Below are 13,479 nucleotides of genomic sequence, written 5' to 3'. Positions count from 1 at the left end.
AAGGGTCTAGAACGCCGTAAAACTCCATGCTGTCATGTAAATGGCTCTCTGCTGGTCCATCAAGAGCGTCCAGCAGCGCTGAAATGATTGCAGCAGAAAATTTTTTCTTGCAAGAGGAACAGTAAAATGCTGCCCAAGAATCCCGAGCTTCGAGAGAAATGTATGTACAGGAGGGAAGAAAATGGTTGTTGTCGCAAAGATGTTTCGGCCGACGGTATTATAATGTAGATGTGAATCGGGACGTAAAATGCCTAATCGCCGCCGTGACGATGCAGTGCTTGCAAAATCTGATCAACTATTCGTACGTCTTGGCTCACGAGCGTGTCGTCTTGTCACCCCAGATAGGGGCTCCGAGAGGCTTGCTGACACCGAACCCGACGGCGACAGCGATTCCAACGACCAGAACAATAATCAGGACTTTCAACATGATCCTGGTACGTCGGTTGAACCGCTGCATAAAGGCACAGGTGCGGTTTTGCTTGCCCGCCTTGGCTCGCTGCTTCCAGTCGCGCTTGTTGGGCCAGACCTGGCAGTCCTTATTTCTGGTGAGAATAACGCTGGATCGTGGTTTGTCCAGGGAGCTGTTGGTCGCCATAGCTTCGACATCTGTTTCAAATGGGTTACAGTTGTCGGATCGGGCAGTTGTGCCGCTCGAGGTTCTCTCCAAAGAGGAGACCCGGGTAGATGGTCCCTTGGCTGTCTTTTCAGGTACTGCAAGACAGGTATTGGTCATGGGATAGCTCTGCGGCTTATCTTCGTGCGAGGCCATGATCGCGGTTGAACGTGAGGAGTAGGTCTTTACGGATGTGTGATTGCGTCGGTCGACCCTACGCTTGAGGTTAGAAAAAGGGGTGGCGGGCGGAAGCAGATGGATGCAGGAAGGGACGACCGATTGTCAATGGGCTTTGTACAAGATATGCTAATCCTTGTCGCGAGTGCAAACATAAATCATGCGACGAAAAAAAATCAAAACATTATAGCAAAGGCAAGGCACAAGGCAAACAAAAAAAAAGAAAACGTGAAACGTACCAAGCTTGATCGAGGTCGGGGACTTGCGTGGTGGATTCACCCAGGGCAGGCCGAGTACAATGCCGCTGCTACTTGGGAATGGGTAATATGGAAAGCGTAGATGTCGAATGAGATGTCCAGTTGAAAAGGTATCAGGGGGATATTTGAGGAAAAGCCTTCCTCCCCCGCCAGGTCCTCTTTCGCGTTGCCGTCTTGGAAGGCAAGGTTTCTTGGCACAACAGTTGTAGTTGACTTGATGGTTGAGTGCGTATCAGCTCAAGGTGAATCGAGTGGACTGATAGGTCAAAGGTACTCCGTAATTTGTACAGAGCCCAATCTGTTGAACAACCCAGCCACTTCACGATAATTGGTGAGGTTCCGTGTGACACAGCTCCGTGGCATGAGCGGGGAGATAAATAGGACTATTGCCTTCTGCAAAATAGTTCGCCAGACCAAAAAGAAATGCGGCGAAATGCACAGTCGGTGAGCAGTTCGGATTAAATGAAAATAGAGAAGGAAGAGAAAGGATCGACTGTGGCGGTCAATTGCGTTTGGAATGAAAACGGGAACGGCCAAGGTTTTGTGACTCTGGGGTCACACTGTGGCTTGAGCGGCACAGGTCAAGCGAGAGACTGGCGCTGGGAGAAACAAGACCCGGATGTGGAACGACTGATAAATAGCAGCAATGGCACCTGGCAACTTTAGAATGATGTCAATACAGGTAAATGCAGCTGGACACAACTGCCACAGTGCGCCTCGAAAAGGGGACGTTGAAAATGCAGAACTTTGAGGCAGGGTGCGACTTCCTCTTCCGTTGAATTTCCTTTGTCCTCTGCTCTCTGCTCTTCACTGCCGCCACGCAAGTCCCTCCAGTCTCTTTCGGCCTCGAGCCTCGGCAAGCTTCATCAATTAACAACAGCCCCTTTGTATTTTGCCGGTCCTAGATTCCCACAGGCTGTACGGCGCAGCGAGTAGGAGTAACGATATGGATATGCAGGCTACGCACGTCTGAGGTCTCAACAAGCCTATGCCTCGACCGGTCGGCGCCTCGCCAGACAACTGCCACAAACGAGTCAACAGATCTGTCTCCCTACTTGCCAACCTGGCCTCCCACCCATGCAAAGACAGGCTATCCCATGTCGGCCAAATCTGCACATGGACCCAAGCCCGCTGGGTCCCTTTGCCCTTACGGGTACTAGCGGCCTCGGACACGCCAATTTAGTGGCAAACGAAAACAACATTTGAACCTTGCCCTGGGCTCTGGGACACTACTCCAGACTTGAGATGAAGGAGCTTCAGAGTTGGGACTGATCACCATCTCCAATGGCAGCAGGCAGACCTGGGCCATGCGGGAATGCCCACAACGACCAAACTCATTGTAGGCTACTCTAAAAGCCATCGCTTGCATCGCCACTTTTGACATCATTGAGGGCTCCAACTTGAAGCATAGCCGCCAAATCACACCGAAAGCCTCCCATCTGCCCTGTTCCCAACCAAGGCGTACCTGAGTCAAGAGCCCAGGCTTGATAAAGCCTTGGCCACACCACACCACCAGCCCAGCAGGGATCCTTTGAATATGGCGGGCACCCGTTTCCACGCGGCTTCCTGGCTTCCCTGATCCAGTCCTTCACCATATTTACTATCACACTACGGAGTACGTATACGGAGTATTGGCACACTGTTGCGGCGCGCCAGACCCTGCTGACCCTGTATTCACTATGTTGCAGCACAGTTCCCATGGTTGAGATATCAGTGTCCACTCAAATTGGGGTCTGAAACGGAACAAGCCGCAGTGCGTGGCCTGTCATCTCTGCTCGTTGCTTTGGCCTCTGTGCCTTGCTACTAGACCGGTAAACCACCGACAGCTTCCAGCCTACATGAAGCTAGCATATTGCTCACGTGTTGACGGCGACGAGGCTTTGTGGTGGATCACCAAGGCATGGACGTGTCGCCATTCTTTTTTTGCGCCCGAATTGTACCAGCCGGCCGTATTCGCTACAATTACGATTCTTGCGAGGCCTTGAGCCAAGTCTTTGTACAACGTACACAGCGAGGCCACCAAGCACAGGCGGCTTGCTATCCTGCCATTGATCCTACTTCCGCCTTGTCACGGTCACATTTGTCGCAGAGGATATAAGGTGGTATAACACACAAAATACTGTGGCGTGGCCACGCCCATTTTTTGTGTGGCAACATTAAGAGCTACCGGGACAGCGGTGATACTTGTCTGCATGTGAAGATTGACGAGGTCTGCTCGTCCATCTTCTATGCCTGCCCTTTTTATATCATGTTGATCCCGATATTTGCATCTACGACCACATAAAGCGACTGATCAACAACTTGGCAGACAGCCTATCTATTGTAATCGCTCAAGTTCGACTGGCCCGTCAAGACCCGAATTCTGCTAATGAAAATAACATAGGCGTGTGCTGTGTTGAGATTGCATATTCAACAACCGCTGCACGTGCCTTGAACCTTCGGACTTTGTGAGCTGTTGAATGTTACATTGTGGCCGTCATGTAATGTCCCATTTGTATTCGGGGCCACATGCACGGGCGAAGTGCCTTTGGCCTTCCAATATTGTCTCGTCTCACAAGGGGACTTTTCGGCAGGCACCGCATACACACTGTCGTCATTTGCCTGCTTCAACACCTCCTTGGCCTCCTTCGATGTTAATATTGTTGTTCCGTGCAAGTTACCTCATGACCGAGAGATCGAACCAATCTGGGCTGGCAGACGAGGGCAACAGCCTCATGGCAGGATTGTGCCATTGAACCCATTAGCCGTTTCCCTCACTTGGCAGAAGTTTGGTGCCAATGAGCCAACAAGAATGTGCTGTGCTTACACATCCGAGGAAGGAGCTGCTACCGCAGTGTCAGCTTCTGGTTCTGCAGGAAGATATCCAATTCAAAGAGGAAGCCAGTCATTCAAGAACAAGAGGGCGGCCTGGCTGCCAGCAATGCCAGCGACTGCGACTGCACTTTCGATTCCATCTTGGCATGGAGCTATATGTCAGCGGTTCCTTCTCTAACTTCAGAAATCATAGCTTCTTCCCGTCTTTTGCGCATATGTCAAGTCCCGTTTGTCTACGAGCAGCCTACTCTCCATCTTCATCTCTCAACCAAAGGCATTCTTCCACGCTGCACTCTCTCGGCATTCTACTTGGATCCAAGGTCACTTCTTGGTTGTATTTCTTCGTATATCTATCTCATCACACAGTTCCCGGAAAGTCACACCCTCTGCGTACAATTGAAACGCAAACACCATCCACGCTGGCATTTTTTCGACTATGACTCGTCAATTTCATCTGGCGTAGGGCTGGTCTCCTCTAGGTCTTTTGTCTATCAATTTGGCTAGCCTTGGTTTGAGCAGCATCGCAATCTCTTCCTGCTTTACACGAGAACTCCCACCCTTTTGTAAGAATGGGTCAGAAGGCTGCTGTTGACTGTGGGCGTCAATGGCGGTGGCTGGAGAATGAGGACAAAATCGCCATCAACCCTGTGTCGTGGCTCTCCACATCCGTCTGGCCTTGCGGAAGCTACTCACGAACCTCACATCGTCTCAAGGCTGCCCTCTCTGGACAAGATGCCGAGAAAATCACGAAGAGTTCTCGTTGCAGTGCCGACTGCGCTCAATTTGCTCTTTGTCTTCCACGTACGTCTGATCTTTCACTTCAATCCCGTCAGTTGTGCCATATGAGTGTTTGTTAACTGATGACAGTCTATGGATGCTTCTTGTCCAAACTCCAAACTACGGTCCGATCGTTCTATGGCATTGATGGCAATGAATTCTCGGACTGGTACGATGCCTGTTTTTGTCCATGCCTAACATTAGTTAGGAATGAGCAGGAAATCATGCTCCGAGAGCAGCACAGGAGAGTCAAAGGACACCATCATCACGAAGTCTCTGTTATGAGAGACGGTGGTTATCACTCAGTCGATCCGATGACGTATCTGAGCCCAGATAACCCCAGGTCTGCACAAAGCAATTTGTCGCCTGGGAGAGGAGCAACAAAGACAGGAGACGAGACGGTCCACCATGAAACACAACCACATGACTTGTGCAGCGATAGACTCACAGCTGCCAACACAGTTGGCTACCCACAGGTTCACTATTTGGACCAGCACTGGTACTTAGTTCCCCTTGACAAGGGCAATGACGGAGCCAAGAAGGAAGACTTCAAACCGCTCAAGTCTGCAATTGCAACGATAGTGGGCAAGCACTCGCTCGAGGATCATGAATTGGTTGTCACGGGCAGTGTTCGCTCCGCCCACGACCTGAAATCAGATGTCAAAACTCATCATCGTGGGCACAGCTCTTCGCACCAGCTTCAGCAGGACCCCACTACTTCTACCAGCAATTCCGGCCGAGCGTCCCCTCACCTACTGTGCTGTGACCCTGTAGCCGAATCAAAGACAGTGGTTCGTCATGACTTGCACGCTCATCAACCGGTGCAGTCAAGCCAAGTTGATCACCACCACGTCCTCGATAAAGACGCGTTGGTCGAAACTGGAGGTTGCGCCGTTACCAAGCATGACATTCATGCTCATGAGGTGGTCAAATCTCGTGGGACAGAACCCCCTCATCAGTTGAAGGATGACGGTACAGTTGGATCAAGCTGCAGATCTTGGGCACATGGTATGGAAACAGATGATCTTGTTGCTACAGGTCATGCAGGGCATGGCAAACATGGCCTTGACTCACACAAGCCCGTATCAGTCATTGGCAAGAGAATGGCTTCGCACGAACTTAGCAAGGACTGAAACACGAAGGGCAACGGCAAGTGCTGGTTCGGATGGTGTTCTGAAAGGAAACGAAGTATTTTCTAGTCTTGGAATAGCTTTATGGTAGTAGTGTTAATTGTTAGTCCCAGAGTATACGTCCACATTACGTTCCTGACAAATGTGACGTGACGTGCGCATATCGGTCTGCTGTGACGAGGTCAAATGATGAAAATTGGGTGGAAGTTCTAAGGAGAACGTTTTAACATGTTTGACTTGACGATATTGTGTGGATGAAGCGGACTTGGTGGATTTCAACCTGTTCTAAGCGCCCCGCTGAGCAACAGTTGTTGCCATGGAAAGCTGACTTCTCACATGAAGTAAGGGAATGTTATTTACTCCACAGAGCATTGGCGTAGGCAGCATCGACGACGAGCGAGCCAATGGACATGACAAGCCTCGGGCAATGTGCGACGTGGTTGAAGAACTTGGGAGGAGCTTGGGGGTGGTGCCTAGGCCAAGAGTTCACATGCATGGGCCAGGCAGCATGATACTCCTGGAGCGGCTGCGAAGGCGGCTGATGATTGGCATGGGTTGTGTTTGCATGTTAGTTATCAGATGTACCGTCTGGCGGCTAGTGTATGATGTCTGATGAGTATTATAAAGCCAGCTGGCGAGTTGACGTCGGCGAGCTCAAGGGTGTATTCAATGTTTGGGACCCGGGGCTAGTTGAGACTGGACGGGTCAACTACGCGAGGGGAAATGGGCGCGTGCTATAACATGTATTGTGACGGGATTGCAAGCCAAGGCACCAGGAGTACTTTGGTCTGTGACGGGCTACTGTGCTTGGTCGCGGACCCGTGACGAGGTAGCCGGCACGGTGGAGGTGGCGACTTTGTAGTCTTTATTTCTACTTTGCGGGCTGCGGACTTTCTCAGGACCTGTTATCGCGCCCTGGTGGGTGGTGTAGGTGCGTATTGTTGGTTTGACTGCGACGTCGCGCATGGCCAGTCTGTTGGTGGGCGTCACGATGGGTTTGAGGCCAGGGCCGCGCGGAGGCGGCCATGCGTGGATGGATGGATGATGTTGAGAAGAGGGAGTTTGACTTTGGCTTGGGGATGAGTGCTGCAATCAAGGCATCTGCTGCGACGGCGGCAACGGGGTAATGCTCGTCTGTCGAGAGGCCATCATGATGGGCTCGGCCAGACCACATGGACAGACCAGTGTTACGAGGCACGGGCGAGAAGAATACTTAAGTAGTAGGCATCGAGTGGAATGGCAAACCAATGGTGTCGAGGCTACGGCTTGCCTTTCGGACAGCGGGTAGGGGTTAATGAACTACATAGTACTGAGTACGGAGTGCGGAGCAGTAGAAGCAGCAGATATTAGTTACTGTAGAACTCGAGTCCTTGTGGGCAATGAAGGGCAAGGACGCGGCACGTTGGACGCGCGAGGGAGACACGATGGGCATAAAAGGGCTTTTATAAATCGCGAGATTTGCGGGCATGAACCTTGGTGAGGCACAAAGGATGGAGTATTGTGGGCTTAGCCGAGGTGATCCCTGTTGGCGGACGGACGAAGCGGACCAATGATATGGTGGAATGAGAGAGATGGTTCAACACGTCGATGCAGGGGGGTCGAGATGGTCAAGATGGTTGAGATTGCGGTCGGCTGAGGGTGGGTCTGTCGAGCAGGCAGGCGCGCGTGGTGACACGAGAGATACAGCGTAGAAGGAGCTTGAATTACATAGGTCGATGGACAGATGGACAGATGGACAGATGGACAGATGTACGTTGTGATCGTCTGATGATGCCGCTCGACTTTTGTGCAAGTCGAGTTACGTGTAGATCGAGGTCAATACAAAGTGACATGATGGTCAATGTGACGGAGCTGGCTTCCATCTTCTCCCCTCACCGGCCAAAAGCACGTCCTTGGAACGCGTCTCAAAGCCACCAGACCCGACCCAATGAGCTGCAGATTGCCGAGTTGCAGGCCTCAATGGTCTCAATGGTCTCACGGCCGCCGGTCATGCGGGCTCTTCGCTCTTCTCCTCACCTCTTTTGCTTCAAATCGTGCAGTAGCCGTGTCAGCGTCGTCCATCCGTCTCCTGTCCTTGGTTGGCATTGCTGCTCCGCGCTTGATCAAACCACCGTCTTCTCATCGTCCACCGCTTGGAATCAATCGGCAGCACCTTGAACCTCCCTCCATTTCTCAGGCCAACCCTGGGCCAACGCTGCCAAGATCAAGTGCAGCTCAGCCCAATTCCTGATCCAATCCAATCCTCCCTCCCCCTGGCCCTTTTGGTCGACCTTAAATCTGACCCTAGCGCTGCAACGCCGCGACATCGCACTCCTGGCACCGCCTTGTTTTACCCTTTCACCTTGACGGTCGTCTTTGTGTCTGCAGATCATAGCGAACCCAGGAGCCCTGTCCTGGCCCTCTTAATACTGCCGCGTCCCGCGTTTTCCACTTTATCCCACTTCCCTCCCTCTTTCCCACACCACACCACTCGATTTTCTTTTCTTGGATGCGAGCAATAAACAACCAACAACACCGATTACAAGCAGGAATAGAGCCGGAATTGCAATAGGAGCTGTATATCCATTCGATTGGGCCCCAGGAAGCAAACGCACTACACTTACTTGACCTTGCCTACTCTCGACGACGCAGCCATTGTGCTTCCCTTTCGTGACCACTCTCAATCATCTTGCTCCCATCAACCCCATCAATTCAACTGCCGTTGTGAGCTGGACAGTCGTCGCCATGGCCACTATTTCCCGTCAGCCTTTTGCTCCCCTCGACGGAGCTCGTTTACAGGGCTTGACGAGCTTGAAGAACAGACAGAATGGTACGTCTCGTCATGGGGAAGAAGCCACGGGAGGATCCTCGAAAGCCTATACCAAACAATGGTGCTAATCTTTTGCAGCAATTGCACGCCCTTCCAATACCAAACGCAAAGCTGAGCTCCTGGATACCGACGATTTCGAAAATGTCGACCCTCTCGTCTTTGCTAAGCGCATCAAAGGCGCCTCGGGTACCCCAACCAAGGATATCTTGAAGAAGCCCATTTCATACGTTCTCACCAGAGCCGCCACTACACCCAGTGCCCATGTTCGAGCCTTGGCCAGCCCTGTACAGCCTTCTACGGCACCTCGGCGAACCCTTAAGCCCAAGTCTCCCATTGCCAAGCTCAACACCAATGTCACCAAGTCGTCGCCTATTTCTGCCCCTGCTGGCCGTTCGCCAACTCGTGGAAAGAGATCGGGCATCCTTTCCAACCGACGACGCACTGCCGGCCCCTACACCCGCGTTGACCCCCCCTCATTCCCCCTCGACTCTGCTGCTCCCTTTTCACTCGACGCCGCTCTCAAGGGCACAATTTCCAGCTATGGCTCTCGTCCTCGCTCCAATGCCCTCTCACAAGGCAGTGCACCGTCTCTCGGCGAGCCTGACATGAAGGCTAGCTGGTTCTTTGATATCCACGAGGATACTCCGGAGCAGGAGATGACCAACCTTCTTCAACATGGCACATGCGTCTTGGACATTTCATCAGATGAGGAGAGTGAGCAGAAGGCAAGGCGAGAAAATGCCGAGGGCCGTGACAAGGAGAACATCCCTCCTGCTGATGATGTGTCGCAAACATCTGCACGACGTGCTCGCGCCCCTGGTGCTGATGACATGATGGTCGAGAAGGAGCGGATCGCACTTGGCGAGATAAACACGGCCGACTTTTATGCCGACGGGTGTGATGAGTCGTCTGTTATTATTGTGCCTGCAGATGATGAAGAGCAGGAACAGAGTGCAGACAAGGCACACGCCGCGCAAGACTTTGCCTTTGCCCCAGAACTAGTGAAAACCAGTTTCCCCAGCAAGGATATTGACGAGCTAATGGCCAAGTCTGAGTCACCTTCGAAAGCAGCTGTTCTGCGGCCCATTGAAGGCACTGGCGAGAGTTTTGATCTGTGGGAGAGCGGGAGCGCTCAAGATGAAACAGAGCGCTCATGACGTGTTTATTGTCATGTTTATGAGTAGACGATGATTGGGGTTTGGGCTTTATTGCGGCGCATGTTTGTGCTTGGTTTTTTGGTATGTTTTGGGCTCGGGTTTGGATCTGTGTATGGGATTGGGTGTTCGGTAGCAATTGGTGTTTGGCGTTTTCATCATCGGTACCTGAGCGGTGACCCGGAGTAGTGGTAGTGCGGTACCTGTCTTATTAATCAGTGCGATAATTGAATTGCTTTGGTTCGAATCAGTACTTGACAATGGTCCGAGGTGCATGAAATCCATTCGCGCAAGTGAATCGACATCATGGCGCCCACCGCATGCGACTACTGCACACGGGCAAAGGACTGACTGACGGCCTTCACCCCACCACCTCCAAGGCTGCAACCCACTCTCCTCCCTCTCTCGACGCCACCCAAGTTCCGTCATCAACCTCATGTGCCACGGCTAGCACATCAACAGCGGCTGCTCAGCATGGCCTCTATAAACGATCTTGCCACCGCGGCAATGGCCTGGGATACACCGTCTGATGTGAAACGCGGCGCCTTCATCGTGCTGGAGGGCTTGGACCGCAGCGGCAAGACGACGCAGGTGAAGCTTTTGGAGCAGCGGTTCGTTGAGGAGGGGAAGAAGGTCAGGGTGATGAGGTTTCCTGGTAGGCCTCTTTCTCTCTCTCCCCCCCTTTCCCCTTTTTCATTTTCTTTCATTCTTTCCCTCTCTTTTCTAGGGGGCATATTGATCCCATGGGTCTATTCGTTTGGCTGTTTAGTTGCCGTGCCTGTGTCATGGTGTTTTTGGCTCAGGACGATATCGACAGGGGGCGTGCTAACCGTCTATAGACAGGACAACGCCAATCGGTCAGATGATTGATGCGTATTTGAAGAGCGATGTGCAAATGGAGGACCACGTTATTCATTTACTATTTAGTGCGAATCGCTGGGAGGCAGTGTGAGTGAAAAAGAAGAAGAAAAAAACCTCAACCCCCGCGCCGTGGCGAGCCATCATGACACCTGAAGTGCGGAATCGTCCAAGCTTTGCTTCGCAAGAGTGTGCACTGTTAAGCTCGCGCACACGAAAACATGACGCTGTCCGTGGCCGATTTATACGCGGGACGTTACTCACCGGGAGCCTCACCTGCTGACTTTTGACCCAGCGACCAGATCAAATCCCTCGTTGCGGCGGGCACAATCGTGATATCGGACCGCTTCTACCACTCGGGCATCGTGTACTCTGCCGCCAAGCTCAACCCTTCGCTGCCGCTGTCATGGGCGCGCGCACCGGAGCGCGGGCTGCCGCGTCCGGACCTGGTCCTGTTCCTGGATCTCGACGAGGAGACGGCCAGGGCGCGCGGCGGCTGGGGCGGCGAGCTCTACGAGAAGGCGGAGATGCAGAGGAGGGTACGGGAGCTGTTCTGGGGTCTTAGCATGGGCGGCAAGGACATCCAGGGACAGGAGATGCTGGCCGAGCTAGGGGGACTGGATGGCGCGCAGTGGAGGCAGGAGGAGGAGGACCTGGTGGTGGTTGATGCGGCAGGGAGCGTGGAGGAGGTGGCGGACAGGATTTGGGCTACGGTGGAGGGGAGAGTTGCGCAGGTTGAGAGGGGGGAGGTAGGCAGGACGGTGAGGATTGTGCAGTAGTCGGGGTGGTGAAGTTGGTGCATATGAGGCGCAATGGTGGTTGGCTTGGGTTTTGGGTCGGGGTGTGGGAAGCAATGGAATGGCTGAAGTTTGTGTGGAAAACACAGCGTGTTTGAAGTAGTAGGGCATGGCTCGTGATGTAAACAAGTACGGGCATTTACTGTTTCACGCTCTTGGTTGGAGTTTATATTGTCTTTGATCCTTTTAATTGTAATTCAACGCAAAAGCCTGTAAATCCGCCGACGCCCAGGGCAATCTCAAACCACGTGGGGTTTCTTCTTCACCCTCTCACAGGGTGTAAGATTGGGCGCTGACGGATACGCGTTTCTGCCTTTGGGTTTCCGTGTGGGATCTGCACCGGGCCGTGGGTGATTAAGGTAGTTAGTCGGTACCTAACTGTGAACAAGAGAGGGGAAGTTCTAGACGTCTATTTAAGATCCGGAGTTTGTCATGTTATATTATATTATACATATTTCATCATTGATACCTGTCACAAGCGGCAGAAGACATCTTACTGGATTTGCTACACGCATTTCACCTTGCCCATGCGCATGGGGGGATTCGATCGACGTGCGGCATGACGTCATACTGCTGCGAGCTTAAGATAAAAATAAAACGGAATTCAGGATGGCGGGGGAAGCACGACATATGCGAAAATTGAAAAAGCAAAGGGAAACGGGAGCGCAGAAGACGACACTGGGACTTGCTGGAGTCGTAATTAATCCTAATCTTGGCGGACGCAGTGGGGAGGACATGGCAGAAACGGCCGAAGCCATTTGGCCTTGACTCTTCTGATGACTCGCGGGATCCCGAGGTGGACGGCAATCGGCATTCGGTATGTTGGACTAGCTGCGGGACAGCACACACAAAAAAGACAGAGCTCCACCAGGAATCTCGACGACGGTTGAGTCATCTCGACGGTTCCTGTTCAACGGCACATGGTTCCCCTTTGCGATATTGACATTGCTGCCGTCAACTGAAGAACCCCCCTCGCTCGCCCGCCCGCCATGCCCAACGACAACGACTACATCCTCACGCTCTCGTGCCCCGACAAGCCCGGCATCATCCACGCCGTCACGGCCGTCTTCGCCTCCCACGGCCACAATGTGCTCGACCTGCAGCAGTTCAGCGACCCCGTGTCCAGGCGCTTCTTCATGCGCGTGCACTTTGGGCCCAAGGCCGACTCCGTCACCGCCGAGCACCTGGCGCAGCCGTTTGGCGAGCTGGCGGCCGCGTACGGAATGACGTACGACATCCGGCCCGTGGCGCAGAAGATGAAGGTCCTCATCATGGTGTCCAAGATTGGCCACTGCCTCAACGACTTGCTGTTCCGCATGAAGACGGGGCAGCTGAAGATTGAGGTTTGTTTCCAACGTCCCGTGCTAACTGTCAACTCTACGAGAAGGAAGCAGAAAAGAAGGAGAAGAAAAGACCAGAAGAAAGGGCAAGATGCACCAACTAACACACCCCTCCCCAACCTCGCAGGTCCCCGTCATCGTCTCCAACCACGCCGACTACGAGGCCCTCGCCGCATCCTACGGCATCGAGTTCCACCACCTCCCCGTGACAGGGGACACCAAGGCGCAGCAGGAGGCGCAGGTCCTCGAGCTCGTGAGGCGGCACGGCATCGAGCTCGTGGTGCTCGCGCGCTACATGCAGGTGCTCTCGCCGACGCTCTGCGAGGCCATGTCGGGCCGCATCATCAACATCCACCACAGCTTCCTGCCGTCCTTCAAGGGCGCCAAGCCGTACCACCAGGCGTACGAGCGCGGGGTCAAGATTATCGGCGCCACGGCGCACTTTGTCACGGCCGACCTGGACGAGGGCCCCATCATCGAGCAGCGCGTCGCGCGCGTCGACCACAGCATGGACCCCAAGGAGCTGGTTGAGGAGGGGTCCAATGTCGAGAGCCAGGTGCTGGCTGCGGCTGTGAGGTGGTATGCCGACCGGAGGGTGTTTCTGAACGGCTCCAAGACGGTGGTGTTTGGGTGAGGGCCTGGGAGTCGGAAATGTTTGCGCTTTTTGTTACTCTGGGAATAGATGGTATCAAGGCATATCTTGGTGATTTGCGGGCAGAATAGAATGCTGGTTGAATCGACTTGGTCAAGTTG

General features: G+C 53.2%; 6 protein-coding genes across 6 annotated transcripts; 5 read left to right on the top strand and 1 right to left on the bottom strand.

The window, feature by feature from the left end:
* Positions 1-313: 313 nt before the first annotated feature.
* On the bottom strand, positions 314-769 carry J3458_019504 (uncharacterized protein; the record flags this gene model as incomplete). The annotated part of the gene is made up of 1 exon (XM_007814949.1): positions 314-769. The coding sequence occupies one exon, from the start codon at positions 767-769 to the stop codon at positions 314-316; it is 456 nt and encodes a 151-aa protein (XP_007813140.1).
* A 3,055-nt stretch (positions 770-3,824) lies between these two features.
* J3458_019503 (uncharacterized protein) lies at positions 3,825-4,301 on the top strand (the record flags this gene model as incomplete). The annotated part of the gene is made up of 1 exon (XM_066121529.1): positions 3,825-4,301. The coding sequence occupies one exon, from the start codon at positions 3,825-3,827 to the stop codon at positions 4,299-4,301; it is 477 nt and encodes a 158-aa protein (XP_065973143.1).
* Positions 4,302-4,430: 129 nt separating this feature from the next.
* On the top strand, positions 4,431-5,771 carry J3458_019502 (uncharacterized protein; the record flags this gene model as incomplete). Its single annotated transcript, XM_066121528.1, has 2 exons — positions 4,431-4,662; positions 4,729-5,771. The coding sequence occupies 2 exons, from the start codon at positions 4,431-4,433 to the stop codon at positions 5,769-5,771; spliced, it is 1,275 nt and encodes a 424-aa protein (XP_065973142.1).
* A 2,721-nt stretch (positions 5,772-8,492) lies between these two features.
* Positions 8,493-9,734, top strand: J3458_019501 (uncharacterized protein; the record flags this gene model as incomplete). Its single annotated transcript, XM_007814951.2, has 2 exons — positions 8,493-8,577; positions 8,656-9,734. The coding sequence occupies 2 exons, from the start codon at positions 8,493-8,495 to the stop codon at positions 9,732-9,734; spliced, it is 1,164 nt and encodes a 387-aa protein (XP_007813142.2).
* A 471-nt stretch (positions 9,735-10,205) lies between these two features.
* Positions 10,206-11,368, top strand: CDC8_2 (Thymidylate kinase; the record flags this gene model as incomplete). The annotated part of the gene is made up of 3 exons (XM_066121527.1): positions 10,206-10,386; positions 10,571-10,679; positions 10,885-11,368. 3 exons carry the CDS (start codon positions 10,206-10,208, stop codon positions 11,366-11,368), a joined length of 774 nt encoding a protein of 257 aa, XP_065973141.1.
* Positions 11,369-12,375: 1,007 nt separating this feature from the next.
* J3458_019499 (uncharacterized protein) lies at positions 12,376-13,360 on the top strand (the record flags this gene model as incomplete). The annotated part of the gene is made up of 2 exons (XM_007814953.2): positions 12,376-12,729; positions 12,854-13,360. 2 exons carry the CDS (start codon positions 12,376-12,378, stop codon positions 13,358-13,360), a joined length of 861 nt encoding a protein of 286 aa, XP_007813144.2.
* Between the last annotated feature and the right edge of the window lie 119 nt (positions 13,361-13,479).

The sequence above is a fragment of the Metarhizium acridum genome, assembly GCF_019434415.1.
Source record: "Metarhizium acridum strain ARSEF 324 chromosome Unknown scaffold_568, whole genome shotgun sequence".
In the NCBI taxonomy this organism is placed as follows: domain Eukaryota; kingdom Fungi; phylum Ascomycota; class Sordariomycetes; order Hypocreales; family Clavicipitaceae; genus Metarhizium; species Metarhizium acridum.
The sequence above is the reverse complement of the archived record's forward strand: the minus strand, read 5'-3'. Positions and strand labels throughout refer to the sequence as shown.